Source organism: Hoplias malabaricus, chromosome 13, assembly GCF_029633855.1.
Source record: "Hoplias malabaricus isolate fHopMal1 chromosome 13, fHopMal1.hap1, whole genome shotgun sequence".
NCBI classification, from domain to species: Eukaryota; Metazoa; Chordata; class Actinopteri; order Characiformes; family Erythrinidae; genus Hoplias; species Hoplias malabaricus.
This window is the reverse complement of record NC_089812.1, coordinates 9,213,045-9,230,790: the sequence shown is the minus strand read 5'-3', so window position 1 is coordinate 9,230,790 and position 17,746 is coordinate 9,213,045. Positions and strand designations below refer to the sequence as shown.

Below are 17,746 nucleotides of genomic sequence, written 5' to 3'. Positions count from 1 at the left end.
TCCTGCAGAGTTGGGAAATTTTCCAGTAAAGAAATGAGGCCTGCAGTAACATTTAAAGAACCTGTGTGTGTGTGTGTGTGTGTGTGTGTGTGTGTGTGTGCTATACAAACAATGAAACAGCCTCTTACTCAAACACCACCTGCTTTGTCAAGCGCCTGAAAGTAGATGCCTTTACATGCACTGCCCTGAGTAACCACAAAATAAAACCCCAGTGGTGCCGCTATATCCTTTGACCTAATCAATACAGCAAACATCAAAATATAACCTTTTGCTAACTCAAAACTAACTACTTTAAATGTCCCATCGCCTTTATTCCAGATCAGCCAGGACATGCTAAATGTCTGAAGATTATCTCTTAGGTTTTAAACTGTAGCTTCAAGACAAATGGAGATCTGCTAATAAAGCATAACAAATCTGCCTTAAATGGTTGCCATCAAGTTAGCATGCTAGCATGTGATAATAAGCTTCCATTATATTTCTTATCTACATTAGCTTCATAAATCCAATATTAATGTCAGGGAAGCAAACTTCAGTGATCAGCCATGACTTTCAGGTAAAGATGGTATGTTTTATCTTTTAGGAAATTGTTGTAATGACTGTACACTGTGTCATTGCTAGCAACAAAAAGCATCAAATTCCCCATGAGGGCACAGCTGATAAAAGGTTGTCAGTGATGCATTTGCGTCACTTGTGATCTAGGCGATCAGCTCTCACCTTACTTACTTACACACACACACACACATTCATGCACTTGTCTTTATTTGCATTATAAACATGGTAAGTGCCCTCTAGCCCAGTGTGATGACTGTGGTGTGTGTCAATAAGTGATGAAGCAATGTCAAACTTTACAAGGTTTTGGAAACACCTCTGATCAAAAAGGTTTTGTTCATTATAAAAATTAAAATATGGCATTTGCATTTATATTTACAGCATCTATAGTGAACACTCTTCTCAGAGGGACTGCCAAAAGTGCTCTGATTTTCCTGAACACATTTATGCACTGAATTTAACAAACGGCGAAATAAAACATAAAAAATAAATGTGCTATAACACTTGCACAGGACACATAGCCAATCAGAACAGAGTATATTGTCAGTTATTCCTCTTAAAGACACTAAATAAAACAGTTTACATTTAAGAGGTTGGAGAAAGTACTGTAAGGAGTAATTGTCTGTATTTTTGGTACATGATCCCATGACTAATGTAGGACATGGGGCTTTTAAACATCCATACACCAAATATAGTTAGCTTCCTGCTTTTTGCTGTACTCATGAAAATTCCTGTGACGTTGATCTTGACTCAGAATTAGTGTGAATCTGGATCTCTGAGAGATGGACTTGAAAAAACAAGCCCTATTTTTTGATCTATCAGAGAATTTATTCATTATCTGTAACTCTTATCCAGTTCAGGGTCGCGGTGGGTCCAGAGCCTACCTGGAATCATTGGGCGCAAGGCGGGAGACACCCTGGAGGGGGCGCCAGTCCTTCACAGGGCAATCTATCAGAGAATTGAGGGGTGTTATTGCACTTTATCAGAGAGAGGGAATAATCCTGTGTTTATTCAGCTGAAAGATCCCAGCGTATGGCGCCCTAAGTTTACAGATCACCACTGGGCGTTTAGATTTAATTTGCTGTAATGGAGGTTTCCAAAGCATCAATTATTTCGTTAATAACAGAATGGCATTTTGATTGAGAGCAGATCTGTAAATGCTGAATCACTGTCCAGCCCTGAATACGGTCGCTTTAGATGATTGTTTAGCTTGACTTTTGTAATGAAGAAACACAGCTTTAACGTCAGGCTAAGTATTTGTTATGAATAAAAGAGGTCAAGACAAAACATACAATAATAATAATAATAATAATAAATTTTATTTGAAAGCGCCTTTCAAGTGACCCAAGGACACTGTACAATAGATAATAAAAATAAAGAATAAAAAATAAAATAAAATAAAAATAAAAATAAAAATGAAAATAAAAAAGTTAAAAAAAAGAAGAAAGTCAATAAAAGGTAAATGCACATACAAACATAAAATGACCATAGAGACATATACATAGTATCATCCATATGCTAGTTTAAAAAGATGAGTTTTTAGTCTGATTTTAAAAACATCTACAGATGAACAAGCTCGCAGTTCATCGGGAAGACTATTCCACAGCTTTGGACCCGCAACACAAAATGCTCTATTTCCAGAGGTGCTTAGCTTAAAATACAGTATTCTGCGCTCGTCTTGCACGGTCTGGGAATGGAAAATGCTGAAGAGCCTTTGTGGTTTCTACATGTTTCACTTCAGTTCACTTCACTACAGAAGTCAAATGGGGTCCAACAAAAAGCCAGCTGCTTATTTAAATCTGATTGTCAGACTCACCCTGTACCATTGAGTCTACACCGGAAATATTTGTGAGCTACCATTTTCACAAAAGGTGCCTTTTTTCTTGGCGGATGGACCATATTTTTAATCTTTAAATGTTAATCCACCTTAAATTATTGCCAGTTCCAACTGATTAATAATGCAATCACTCAGCCATGCACCCACTCTTTTTAAACTGTCGCTAACTGGGGTTAGATTGAACAAACTGAGTAATATAGGTTTCCAAACCTTTTGCTTTCAGAATGTCTGCTAGTGAAGTTGCAGTGCACACACACACACACACACACTAATAATTCACTATCTCTGCTCTTCTATCTCATCTGATCGCTTGTTTGTCTCCTCCGCATTCTTGGCCTGAACTTTAAGATTGTGCAACCTGAATTCTGTCAAAGTGAAAGTGAGTAAATACAAAGTTTATTTTCTTCATGCTCAGAGAGTAAAATAGGTCAACATACTCTAAACACCTCTTATCCAGTGTGTTTCTTGTACAGGTTTGAGTGTGTATTTGTGTGCATGTGTATGCATGTGTGTGTTTATCAGAAGTGTTGATCTTTCTCTAAGCTTGCCAGGTTGAAACTTTGCCATGGCACATCTTTGTGAAATAATAAAGTACAGTTCCTTGTTTTTATTCCAGATGCATATAGTTGGATCTGCTGAGACAGCTTTGGTTTTATAAAAGCCAAAAAGTAATTACAGGATATTCAGGGTATTTCAGCTTTCAAGGCAACTCTATATATGAAATGCCCATTTGTGTGACAATAAACATCTGGTTTATAAAGATCTTAAACTTGTAAAACGTATTTCTGTTCACTGTTAATATCCTATTGCTATGGAATATTTAAATTTATTTTTTAAGTACATTTATGAAAAGGTATTGTGTACATTTGAATAATCTGTAAGTGCAAGATAAGTGGTGAAGTGAAGTGATTAAATGGAGGGGACCCACAACTGACCCCTGGGGAACACCATAAAAAAAACTGTTCGGAAATGAGAGAAGAAATACCTGTAATCAGTGCAAATGACAAGAGTGTGTGTATTTGCAGGTATTGCCCGTTCCACAAACAGTAGGGTGCGGAGGCTGGAGAGAAGTGACTCTGCTGGTGCTGCTGGAGCTGGTGAGTGTGGTAGCTATAGATTGTACAGAGTTATATTTTTGAGAGTCTAGTCATGTGAGCAACAATTACATGAAAAATTGGTTATAGACAATGAATGAATGAATATAATTTATACACAGTAATGTGTAAAATAAACATGTAATATATGTATAAATAAATTTAAAAGTTAATCAAACGTATACATAATATATAACAAATATAAATAATGTATTACGTAGTAATAAGATACTTTAACGTCATTTTAGTTTTCACTTTAACTCACATATTTGGAAATATGTGAACGAAGCACTCATTGGACAATGATGGCCACTACATTGAAACCCCAATGTTGTGTTTCTACCCTCTAGCCACTTTATTAGAAACCCTAAGCTTATGTTTCTACTCTCTGGTCACTTTATTAGAAACCACAGCCTAGAGTTTCCACTCTGTGGCCTTTTAATTAGAAACATCACTTCCTTCTCTTCGCTGCTCAAATTCACAAACAAAACGTATGTACAACGACAGACAGAGATAATCTATATGCATCATATACTTTATTCTCTACTTTATAAGTTGTTGTTGTATAGAAATTCCAAGTGACTTTGGTTTTTCTGTGTGTGTGTGTGTGTGTGTGTGTGTTTATGCGTGAGTATGTATGTGTGACTATGACGACTGCTCATTCCTGAGGCATCCTCTCCCAGTGAGAAGAGCAAACTGCTTTTGCTGTGTCAGTATTTCTGTCTGGTTCAGCTGCCCTGAGAGCACACTTCTCTGTTACACACACACACACACACACACACATGCATGTACATAATCAGGCACCATATGCTTATTATATTAACTAAGCTGAAAAGCTGCCCATTTTGAAGTCACCATAATAGTGATGTCACAGCCACGGAGGCGGTAACATATGACATCATGCAAAAGTTTAATTATAAGCCATAAAGAGAGAAAATAAATGTATGTAACATCTGTAATACGTGTAATGGTTTTGCCACGGAAAATGACTCCTTACACTGTTTGTCCAACAGATGGTGCTGATGAGCCAGTGAGGGTCAGGCTTTGTTTTAAGTGGAGAATATTCTAGGAGTGTGTGTGGATCAGAGGCAGAGTGTATCCTACACATATAAAAAATGAGTGCAATAAAAAAGTACAAATAATTGCAAAATAAATCAATTTAACACAAAGTGAGTAACTACATTTTAACAAGGGGAGCATAGATAACGTAGCATAGAGGTTTGTATCATTTGGACATACTCAGGAAGATACAAATCAATTAAAGTGCCACTGAACTCCATGGAACTGAAAATGGAGCTCACTGCTACACACCTCTTCTGACTGCTGACTTTATATAGAACAGGCTTCTTAACCTGGAGGTCATGGCCCCGCTGGGGGTCCCGACATGGTCCCGGAGGGTCGTGAGAGTGCTTCTACAAAATCACATCCATGCAAACACATGTGCAGCAAACACAGAGTGGATGGACTTCTTGTTTGATGCCAAGATGCATATGATTAGTCTCATGTGGAGACCTGGCAACCTCAGTAAACCCACTATTTACACGTTTACAGCAAACAGAGACAAAAATCACACTGAAACTAAACTGCTGCGGATGCTGCTGATCCCTGCTGCCACAGATGCTCTGTACTCCACTAAAGCAGAAGGGCTTTTGTGGATCAGTCTGTATTTAAGTAACAGCTGAATGTTATGTGAGGATTCATTAGCAGATGTTTTCTAAATTGGGAGCTTGTGTTTGATTGGCTGTAGATGTTTGTTTCTGTTCTGCAGATTCTCTCTTGACCCTGCGGCTTTGTTTTGTTTTTTCAGCCCCAATAAAGTGAGTGTAATAATAATAATATGGTGGCGCAGCAGGTAGTGTCGCAGTCACACAGCTCCAGGGGCCTGGAGGTTGTGGGTTCAATTCCTGCTCCGGGTGACTGTCTGTGAGGAGTGTGGTGTGTTCTCCCTGTGTCTGCATGGGTTTCCTCCGGGTGACTGTCTGTGAGGAGTGTGGTGTGTTCTCCCTGTGTCTGCGTGGGGTTCCTCCGGGTGACTGTCTGTGAGAAGTGTGGTGTGTTCTCCCTCCCTGTGTCTGCGTGGGTTTCCTCCGGGTGACTGTCTGTGAGGAGTGTGGTGTGTTCTCCCTGTGTCTGCGTGGGGTTCCTCCAGGTGACTGTCTGTGAGGAGTGTGGTGTGTTCTCCCTGTGTCTGCGTGGGTTTCCTCCGGGTGACTGTCTGTGAGGAGTGTGGTGTGTTCTCCCTGTGTCTGCGTGGGTTTGCTCCAGGTGACTGTCTGTGAGGAGTGTGGTGTGTTCTCCCTGTGTCTGCATGGGTTTGCTCCAGGTGACTGTCTGTGAGGAGTGTGGTGTGTTCTCCCTGTGTCTGCGTGGGTTTCCTCCGGGTGACTGTCTGTGAGGAGTGTGGTGTGTTCTCCCTGTGTCTGCGTGGGTTTCCTCCGGGTGACTGTCTGTGAGGAGTGTGGTGTGTTCTCCCTGTGTCTGCGTGGGTTTCCTCCGGGTGACTGTCTGTGAGGAGTGTGGCGTGTTCTCACTGTGTCTGCGTGGGTTTCCTCTGGGTGACTGTCTGTGAGGAGTGTGGTGTGTTCTCCCTGTGTCTGCATGGGTTTCCTCCGGGTGACTGTCTGTGAGGAGTGTGGTGTGTTCTTTCTGTGTCTGCGTGGGTTTCCTCCGGGTGACTGTCTGTGAGGAGTGTGGTGTGTTCTCCCTGTGTCTGCGTGGGTTTCCTCCGGGTGACTGTCTGTGAGGAGTGTGGCGTGTTCTCCCTGTGTCTGCGTGGGTTTCCTCTGGGTGACTGTCTGTGAGGAGTGTGGTGTGTTCTCCCTGTGTCTGCATGGGTTTCCTCCGGGTGACTGTCTGTGAGGAGTGTGGTGTGTTCTTTCTGTGTCTGCGTGGGTTTCCTCCGGGTGACTGTCTGTGAGGAGTGTGGCGTGTTCTCCCTGTGTCTGCGTGGGTTTCCTCTGGGTGACTGTCGGTGAGGAGTGTGGTGTGTTCTCCCTGTGTCTGCGTGGGTTTCCTCCGGGTGACTGTCTGTGAGGAGTGTGGTGTGTTCTTTCTGTGTCTGCGTGGGTTTCCTCCGGGTGACTGTCTGTGAGGAGTGTGGCGTGTTCTCCCTGTGTCTGCGTGGGTTTCCTCTGGGTGACTGTCTGTGAGGAGTGTGGTGTGTTCTTTCTGTGTCTGCGTGGGTTTCCTCCGGGTGACTGTCTGTGAGGAGTGTGGTGTGTTCTTTCTGTGTCTGCGTGGGTTTCCTCCGGGTGCTCCGGTTTCCTCCCACAGTCCAAAATCACATGTTGGTAGGTGGATTGACGACTCAAAAAAAGTGTTTGTAGGTGTGAGTGTGTGAGTGAATGTGTGATTAAGCACACCATTGACTTTTAACATAATTTTGTTTACTGTAAACATGATTTTTCCATTGTTATTACTCACCATATGATACAGATGTAGCCAACAATTGTTAGTTTAAAAAATGCTGGAGCATTTCTTTAATGAATGTGGGGCTTTTACAGTGGGTGTAGATCTGTGAACTCTCTCATAGTGCCGCCATTGTTCCTTCGCGCCTTCAAGCCTTTGGGCATCGAGCTTTATGAGTCAGGAGATATTTGTGTGTAACGCGAGCACAGCTGTGTACATCTTCAGTTGCAGATTAACTGTGACACTGGAACAAAGGCATTTATGTCGTTTCTCTGGTTTGATTTTATGGCGGTTTATTGTTTGAGTATTTATTATGTGATTGAGGGCACAGAGCATTGACCTGGAGAAATAACATCTATTTGCACACCTGAATTAAACGTTGAGGATTAAAACTGTGATTTGTGTCTAGGCTTAAGTCACATCCCCAAAAATGGAAGTGAAAATGTGTTGCTCATAAAATTAACTGCTGAACATTAGAAGCACGTGGGGCCTAAGTGTATAAAATACAATAAAACATAGAAATGTATTTAAAAATAAACCAGGATTGTGATTTATACAACCTCACAACCCTGTTAACATTCAAAGAAACCTGTGCGGTTTGATTGCATTTAGCCACATGAGCATTATGCTACTTTTTACTGCATCATAACTAGTTTATTACTTTAAAAGCAGTATTTTTTGGCATTATTCAGTCATTTGCACTGCCGTATTGCCATAGTTCTTTGTTTGAAGTGTGCGCCTTTTCAAGGGATAAATAGCCCTCCCCCTCGGCCCAACTCCTCTTTCCCAACCAAAAATTGAGAGAGTTGTCACAGAGTTGTAGGGCTGAGCAGTAGAGCTTAGTGCGTGATTGGCTAGAGAAAATTTAGGAAATTGTTGATTCTCCTAGCAACACTAACGACCACATTTGTTTTTATTCGACTCAAAATGGCGGCTAGTAAAGCTACACCATGGCCTGTGAAAAGAGGTTCAAACGCTCCTGAGATTGGTGGCTGACGATAAAAATCCAGCGAGAGTTGAAAGCACTACTGATCTTTCGGAACTCGTGCCTGACTAAGCTGTGATCGGCCTCGAGAAACAACAACAACACTGTGGCATTATTACATTAGATTCATGTGCAGCTGCTCCAGAGCATCGGTAATGCTTTTCAGTGCATGAGAAAATGTGTGTTCATGATTGAACTCCTTGGTCAGCAATAGCTGCACTTTAACGTGGCTTTAATTAGAAGAGGCGTCAGAGTATATTTGGACATAGTGTATAAATCACATTGGTGTGTGTTTAAACACAACCACAAGTGAGCTTTGGGCCAGGCCCTGGGACTCCTGGGTGTATTTGGACTCCGCCTCCTTAGCAAATGACCATTGACCTCTTGAATGTGGTGGATAGGTCAAAGGTGATTACTTCCTGAGCAAAGAAAAAGCCTGTGCTCTCCAAATAACTGCAGAAAGCTGTGTTTACTCGGTTTGAGCAACACACTGCAAAGCTATGTGTTACAGCCAATGGAAGAGTGAATGAGTGAAAGGACGTCAATTGAATTGAATGGAGGTGTTTGTGTGTAGTGTGTGTTAATGAGTGTGTGTTTGAATTGCCTGCTATGGGGCTGTTCCAAGCGAGTGATCGATGTACTATCACTCTTCATTGAGCACACACACACACACACACACACACACACGCTGAACACACCCTGAGGAAGATCCTGACAAGGCAGACATGGATTCCTCATACCACTGAGAAAGAGAGAGAGATATTTTGGGAAAAGGAGCTCAAATCACATGGCCTTGAGTTTCCATCTGAGATACAATACTGCCTTAGTGTCAGAGCAGAGAGAGAGAGAGAGAGAGAGAGAGAGAGAGAGAGAGAGAGAGCAAGGGAGGGAATCAGAAACAAAAGAGAGGGAAAATAAAAAAAAGCAGGCGGAGGAAGGAGAGAAAAAAAATAGAGAAATGCAAAGAAAAAGGGAGGAAATAGAAGGAGAGAGAGAGGGCTAGAAACTGGGAAAGGAAAGAGTGAAAAAAAATTAAAGAAAGAGGGAAAGAAACAGAAGAGAGAAGAAGAAAGAGTGGGAGAGAGAAACTAACTGACGTTAAAAGTCCTTAAAACACCATTAAGAAAAATGCCTTGCAATTGAACAATTTAAAAGGGAGAGAGAAGGGAGAGAGAGAGAGAGAGAGGAGAGAGAGAGAGAGAGAATAACTCTTAACACAAAGAGGAAAAATAGAAGCAACAAAAACTCCATATGATCAGCACATGGGTATGCTGTAATCCTGGATGCACTCATTATCACAGCACACGGAAGAAATTAAACCGAGGAGACAGAGAGAGAGAGAGGAAAGGGGGGAGAGAGAGAGAGAGAGAGAGAGAGAGAGAGAGAGAGAGAGAGAGAGAGAGAGAGAGAGAGAGAGAGTGTGAGGGAGCGAGTGCCGTAGGGGGAGAGAAAAGGGAAGTCCAAAAAAAAAAGAAAACGTTGGAGGAGAGAAGCTGAGGCTACATGTGGCTGCGGAGGGTGTGTGTGTGTGTGGTGTGTGTGTCCAGCAATGGAGGGGGACAAAATCGCAGGTAAGTCGTGGGCTATGTGCCAAATTCTCTCCCTTAGAGCACCTAGTTACAGTGATTTTGCGGTATTTTCCATTGTTGTGTAGGAGAGTTGTTTGTAAGAGTCTGACTCTGGCTTTTCTCTGCTGTGATCTGCTTTACGTGTCTTTGATTCATCGGAGATCAATAGGATTTGTTCAAACCGACACTTCTGAAGACTGTTCCTGAACTTTTTTTCATGGAAAAAGATGTTTATTCCGTACTACTTTTGTCCCTGGTGGCAGTTTCGTGATATGTTCCACTGGCTGGATTTTCCACAAGCTTTGACTGGAAGAGGAAACCAGCCAGGCTGTAATAGCTACCCATAAAGAGTCTGTGTATTTGCTCTGAACAGTCCTCAGTCTGCCAGTCTGCGCATGTGGTGTGTCATAAGTTGCTGTTAACACTGTCTTTCTGAATGAGCGGCTAAATTAATAAAGAGCAAAGTGCAGGGCGGCTTCAACACACCTTTATAACTGACCCTATAACACCAGGCGGGTTACTGATCCTCTTTTTAAGCACAGAGAATAAAGCTCTTCTAGTGGCCGTTCTACCAGTGGACCCTGGATTAAATCAGACTTTATGTAAATCAGCAAATCAGACATTTTTCCCTGTTATCAGATTAATTCAGACACTTAACTGTCTATGTGTGTGAGATTCTGGGACTCTATGTAGAGCTGCTAGGGAGCAATTAGCGGGATATAATGTTCATGTGAACCACATGGTCATTGGGATAGATTATAATAGGAACTCTAGGGGGCAGTATAGCTACACTATGCATAAAGCAAACTTTGAATGGTGACTTTCTTAATCATAGAATCATGGAATCTATTAAAGGAACAATTAATATTTGTACATTTTAACCACAGCTTCAAAATCACTGTGACGTTTCACAGAGCTGGAATAGTGTGAATAGTGCCTCTATCATTGCTACTCTAGAAACTGCACTATGTAACTTTAGGGAGTTTGCTCCTGAGGTTCCCCCAAGTTTAAGTCACTTTTACATCACTGTTCCAAAGACTCTGAGTGTGTGTTACCTAGTGTTCCTTTAATCAAAATAACAGTGGAATGATTAATCGATTGTAGAATGACTCAACATGGTTAATAATATTAATAATCGTACAGCCGTAATCAGATCTGACAAAACACAATTCAGAAATGGTTAGTGCAGTCTCAGGTTAAAGGGATGAGCAGAGAAACAGCCGAATGTGAAATTCAAACTCGGGGCTTGATATTATTTGAAAAATGACGCCCAGTGACCAGCCCCTCAGACAGGAATAGTCGGGCCCTGTTGGACAAATATTTCGAGCCGTGGTGCAGAAGGGCCAGATGTCTGCGGTGAAAGATTCTGCAGTGAGGCGGGACAGGGACAGGGAGAGAGGGATGAATAGTGAAGGAAGGAGGGGGACAGATGGAGAGCAGAATGAGAGTGGAGGAGTGGAGGCCAGTGGGATGGTGGACAGCAGCGAAGGGGAAATGCATTCCCAGCTGTGTGTATGGATTCACATGGATTCACTCTGCGTGCCGTCCAACAGGAGTGCGTTTGCTCTCTTAACACACACACACACACACACAGGGAGAGAGAGAGAGAGAGAGAGAGAGAGAGAGAGAGTGAGGAAAAGAGAGAGAGACAAGTTTGTTTTCATGCATTGCCAGGACTTTACATAGACATTCATTCATTTCACTACTAGCCTAACCTTAAGCCTTAATCTTAATCCTAATCCTAACCCTAACACTAACACTAGTCTAAACATTTAAACATCACCTTCATGTTGTAGGTACCAGCTTGTGGTAAGTAAGAGAAGTTTGCTAAATTTGGGGATGTTAGCAGGTTTAGGTCCCTACAACATGATAAATACATGACACACACACACACACACACAAACACACACACGCACACACACACAAACACACACACACACAAACACACGCACACGCACACACACACACACGCACACACACACACACACACAAACACACACACACAAATACACACACGCACACACACACACAAACACACACACACACAAACACACTCACACACACATACACACGCACACACAAACACACGCACACACACACACACAAACACGCACACACACACACACACGCACACACACACACAAACACACGCACACACACACACACAAACACGCACACACACACACACACGCACACACACACACACACACACAAACACACACACACGCACACACACACACACACACAAACACACGCACACACACACACACACACACAAACACACGCACACACACACACACACACACACAAACACACACACATACACATGCACACACACACGCACACACACACACAAACACACACACACACAAACACACACAAACACACACACACACACACGCACACACACACACACACACACACACACAAACACACACACACACACATACACACGCACACACAAACACACGCACACACACACACACAAACACACGCACACACACACACACACACACAAACACACACACACAAACACACACACACGCACACACACACACACACACAAACACACACACACACACACACACACACACAAGCATGAAATATTTGTTCAAACCCAGCGGGACCCACGTTTAACAGATTTAACTCTGTATTTCTTCCTGCTTCAGTTTGTCTTCTTTCCTCATGAAGTGGCCACTGAACCAAACAAACACAACTCTGATATTTTAAATGAATCTAATCCAGAAAAACATAATTCCACATTACCTCAGCAACTAGGACCCTTTCTGCTCTCCGTGTGTGAAGTGTTGTGACCCTGTGTTGAGCTGCTTGTGAGAAATGAATGATCAAAGCGGAGAGATGAAAAAACCCTGCTGTGAATACAGTTCCCACCTCTTCACACAAATGGCATTGTCAGCACCACTGCATAATAAAAGAATCAGTTCAAACGATACATAAAAGCACTTTATAAACGTTAGCTGGCTCTCTCATCCCCCAGCTGTTTAGAGATGCATCATAGGACTATTTTTATCATATTACTGTGTAGTTTCACCATTCAACATCAGGTTTAATTCAGATCTTGGAGTCATGGGTTGGTTGGGGCCAACCACTACTTCTTTTTGTACGTTGTGTCAATGGATAGACCAGTGCCCCAGAGAAGAGCGCTGACTGCCCAGGTCTGTCACATCAGCTGACAGATGCCCATGTCGGCTTGTGCCATGTGGGTAGGAATGGGATCAACAGGCATCGAACTGGTGGTTTCCCAAAGACAGAGCCAATGCTACGACTACGGGGCCACTCAGGAGCTCCATGCAGTGTTTGTTGTTGGGATTTTGTCCAGGGGCTTTTGGACTTTTACTTGGCAGTTTTGGTAATTGTGACAATCAGCCCTGTGTTCAAGGTTTTTCAGCTAAAAGAAAGCTCTGTGTAAAGTCCCTGGCGTCTCCTTGCTTTTCTCCTTGCATCTGTTTCCCTCTGATTATTTTGATTTACTGTATTCACATAATCTTTAATGGCTTTTCATCTGAGCTGATAAATGCAGTCCAGACCCCAGGCTCATGTGGCCTGCAGCCCTCACTCTGCAGCTCCGTGACCTTCTGTTGCAGCGTCTTTTCTTCAGGGGCTAATTAGGTTGTGTTACTCTATTTGACCACAAGGGGGCAGTGCTTTCTAAAACACAGCACTGCAATTTCCGTACTCAAAATCACTTCGTTGCACTCCTTTTCTCTCTCTCTCTCTCTCTCTCTCTCTCTCTCTCTCTCTCTCTCTCTCTCTCTCTCTCTCCTCTCTCTCTCTTCTCTCTCTCTCTCCTCTCTCCTCTCTCCCTCCTCTCTCTCTCCTCTCTCTCTCTCTCTCTCTCTCTCTCTCTCCTCTCTCTCTCTCTTTATCTCTCTCTCCTCTCTCTATCTATCTCTCTCTCTCTCTCTCCTCTCTCTCTCTCCTCTCTCTCTCTTCTCTCTCTATATATCTCTCTCTCTCACTCTCTCTTCTCTCTCTCTCTCTCTCTCTCTCTCTCTCTCTCTCTCTCCTTTCTCTCTCTCTCTCCCTCTCTCTCTCTCTCTCTCTCTCTCTCCTTTCTCTCTCTCTCTCTCTCTCTCTCTCTCTCTCTCCTTTCTCTCTCTCTCTCTCTCTCCCTCTCTCTCTATCTATCTCTCTCTTCTCTTTCTCTCCCTCTCCTCTCTCTCTCTCTCCTCTCTCTTTCTCTTCTCTCTCTCTCTCTATTCTCTCTCTCTCTCTCTCTATTCTCTCTCTCTCTCTCTCACACAGCTGGTCTATGTGTTTTAGAAGAATCATGAATATTTAATGAATGCATAAGTAGAATATTCTGTTGAAGTTTGAGAGTATGAGTGGTCAGTATGAGTGAAATAGAAATATACTTTATCACAGTAACAGCTGTTATACAGTATTCACACACACACACACAAACACTCACACACTCACAGTAATGCAGACTGCGTGCCAGAGACAGCTGGGCGCACAATAGCAGAACGTAACAGACCTGTAAGCCTAATCACAGTAGGTGTGGATAAGTGTCCATGCAGATGTTTTCTTTTTTAAACTTAAAGGCGCTCTGTGTGAATGAGCACTGTGTACTTATTAATATATCATTCTTAGATAAGTTTTGTGTAGTTTTTGGGGAAAAGCTACTTATTAAAACCATTCATTTCAGAAGAAATGTAAGATGAGCAGGCGTCCACACACTTTAGGCCATAGAGTATAGATATAATACACATGTGCTGTTCGAGCTCAGCCGGGCCAGCGCTGTGTGTGTGATATTTAGTCGTTACCATGTAAACACGGCCGTGCTGTAAATGCTGCCAGCACACTCGGCTCACAGTACACAGCACCTGGAGAGCAGCTCATGACAGAGGTGATGTGTGTGTGTGTGTGTGTGTGTAGCCATTCTGTTCAGTTCTACTAATGATGTATCTCCACAACCAACAGCTATACACACATCTAGCCACCCCTTCTCACACATTCATCACACTGTTCTGTCACACAAAATAAAATACACATGCACACACACACACACACACACACACATACACACTATTTATTAAGAGGTGTAAATGTGAGTGAAAGGTGTTTTCTACCTTGACCATGACCACATAGCTGTATGCCATAATGCAGGTGTGTGTGTGTGTGTGTGCTTGTGTGTGAATGGTGCAGAGGAGTATAAGGCAAGTACATTATTTAATCTCATATACATCAGTGGAAATACACACTCCCTATGTTTTACGAAGCGTGGAGAGTCTGAATAAGCCCCGAGACCTACACTGCCCCCTAATGGTGTTTAACTCTCAGATATTTCACGTTCTTATATAAGAGAACATAAGAAGTTACAGATAATCTGTTTTTGCTTAGAACTCAGCACCATCTCAAACAAAGCTCTGCAAAAGCTCATTAAAAATAATAAAAAAAAACATCTGACCATAACAGTTGGCACCAACATGGCCGACAATTGTCACAGACCTTGGGTTTGTTGGGGCTTGGGGAGTGTGTTGCTGAAAACAGCTGCAAGTTGTGTGTGGGTTAGCTACAACAGCTGAAACACACACACACACAGTCGCACACTTGGAAAGAGCCGCTCCATTTGCTGTATGCCAGATTCCTGCAGTGATACTGATATCTACATTATGATATTTACATAGAAGCGCCTGCCAGCCAATAGGCAAACATTTTTAATGATGGTTATTCAGTAAAATAACCCACAGGAATATTATATTCAGACCAAGGGAGAACCGTTTCAAGGACAGAAGAGGATATGGGTTGTTTCATGCAGAATTTAGTTGTGAGACAGAAATGGGTTTTTCATCGTAGAACTGTATGTGTTATAATTTACATATTGGGTTTTGGTGTGTGTGTGTGTGTGTGTGTGTGTGTGTGTGTGCATGTTTAAGTGAGAGAAGGGTGGGGGAGAGCTGGTGTTAGCCAGAAGAGCAGTGAAATCATCAGCGTGATTAGTCACACAAGGAGCAGGGTTTTGCTTGTTTATGTAGAGCCTGCAATGCATCATCCCTCAGCGCAACATGCATTAGTTTCCAAACAGCAAAGACTCCGAGTGTATCCATATACGGCAAAGAGAACGTACCGTCAAGATCAGAATTAGAAAACAACTTCTACATTTCAAAGAGATTGCTCATCCAAATTTCTTGATCCAAAACTATGATTTGTAGAAGACTGAAGATTTACACTGACACTAATTCGTTCCAGTCTACAACAAAGGCTGGTCATCCACGTAAGACAAATGAAGCTTTATGACTGCATGGTACTGGACTGATTTTTTGGTACCTAACGCCTTGTTAGTTTTCCACTATGAGTGCCCCACTCAAATGTAGCCAGTGACATCACATAACACGCTTTTAGTGCAAAGCAGAGTTGAGTAGAGTAGGTACCATACAGTGAGTAGGTACCATACAGCGGACCAGTTCAAATCTGTAAGGGCAAGGTTCTGTCTCATATTGTACCTCTCTGTAGGAAAGAATCCACACTGAAAGTCCACTTTGCAGTAATCAAGCCTCTCATTAGAAGGCTAGATGAACCCTAGCTGAGAAGCATGTGTGAACAGAGCCGTTAATGTCCCAGAGTATCTCCTGCAAAGTTGCCGCCTCATACCTAAAGCATGTAGAGCGTTTCCTGCTGTAAGAATTTGTCTGACACAGAATATCTCCTGCTGTGCGCTACATGGGTGAAATGACCACTCTGAGACATCTTCAGACCTGATCTTCTGGAGTTTCTCTGGAGTTCCTCGGGAGTTGTGATATGTGAAAGGAGCTTTATACAGCTACAAGGCAAGATAAACTAGAATGTTTATCAGAACCTCCTTCAACAACATGTTCCTCCTTCCCTGCAAACATCTGATCTGTTCTTAATTTGGTGCAGTGTTTTCCCCAGTGTCGTCACTGCCAGTTCCTAGTGGGAAGCCAGCCAGGTCTTGATTTGGAAATGCTGCTCATGTGACATAGTAAGAGCTCAACTGGTTTGGAGGAGAAGCCTAATTCCCTAGACCTGTTATGGCAGTTAGCAGATGCCCACATTGGCCAGCATTAAACTGACAGATTGGAGTGGGTGGCTATTGGTATACTGCTGTGTTCTTGCCCAATTCTGTGCATTCTTCAGCGTGGAGGTGGTAGTTCTGGTGAATGATGGATCTCAGAGTTGAAAATGTCTCAGAGTGAAATGTTCTCACTGATTCACAGCTGATTTATGGTGGCGGAGCTGATTTATGATGTCAGAGCTGATGTACGGCGGTCTCTGATTTCGGCTCCTGTTAAAGAGCCGCTAGCCTGAGGCCGTGCACTAGTTCAGGAAACTTCGGGGGAAGCTGCAGCTTTAACAGAAATCCAAGAACAGACACAGCTTCCTCTGGACTCCGGCTCAAATATGTGCAGCTGTGAACTGGGCTCAATGCAGCTGTGAACTGGGCTCAATGATTTAAACATTCTCGCTCTCCTTTTCTATCCATTTATCTGTCTATCTAGATATATCCATATCTATCTCTAGTTTTTTCTTTCTCTTTCTCTCTTCCTTTTCATTCAATCTACAGTTTCTCTTTCTCCATATTCATTTATCTATTATCTTACTTGCTCTCTGTTTTTCTCTGGTTCTGGTTCTCTTTCCTCTCTCTCTTTCTCCCATATCATTTTATTCCTTTCTCTCTCTCTCTCTCTCTCTCTCTCTCTCTCTTTCTCCCATATCATTTTATTCCTCTCTCTCTCTCTCTCTCTCTCTCTCTCTCTCTCTCTCTCTCTTTCTCCCATATCATTTTATTCCTCTCTCTCTCTCTCTCTCTCTCTCTCTCTCTCTCTCTCTCTTTGGGTTAATGAACTGTATACACAGAATTCGACAGAGTGTATCTTAATCTGTGTGTGTGTGTGTGTGTGTGTTGAATTCTCTGCAAGAAAAAGTGTATTCTGTGCAAGTAACTCTTATAAAAGACAGAAAAAGAGGGGGAAAAGAAAAAATATAAATGAGAGAGAGTAGAAAGAGTTTGAGTGGAGTATGGTGGAGAGAGACAGAGAGAGATGAGAATGAGGGAGTGGGGAGATAGAGCGAGAAAGAGTTAGGAGACAGAGAGAGAAGGAGAGAGAGAGAGAGAGAGAAAGAGAGAGGGAGAAAGAGTGGGGAGCGATAGAGAGTTTTAGAGGGAGTGAGAGGGAGAGAGAGTGAGAGAGAGGTGGGGGTGGGTGGTTTGTCATCGCTCACTCGTTCTGAAGTGCTGGAGGGAGGAAGTGTAGGAAGAAAGAAGTTTTGTCGTTTAAGAAAGAGCTCCTCTCAGATCTGTGTCTAGCGTCCAGAGTATTTT

The 17,746-nt window shown here is 42.7% G+C and overlaps 1 protein-coding gene across 2 annotated transcripts in view; it reads left to right on the top strand.

Annotated features, from left to right (window-relative positions):
• The window catches only part of septin9a (septin 9a), a 73,660-nt gene that overhangs the window by 6,448 nt on the left and 49,466 nt on the right, over positions 1-17,746 (top strand). Inside the window, exon 2 of one of the 2 annotated variants that reach the window (XM_066641683.1) lies at positions 3,412-3,483. In XM_066641683.1, the coding sequence (XP_066497780.1) occupies positions 3,412-3,483 (72 nt within the window). Of the gene's footprint in view, positions 1-3,411; positions 3,484-9,325; positions 9,445-17,746 lie in introns of those variants that run through there. The other variant, XM_066641686.1, reaches the window with a different exon arrangement.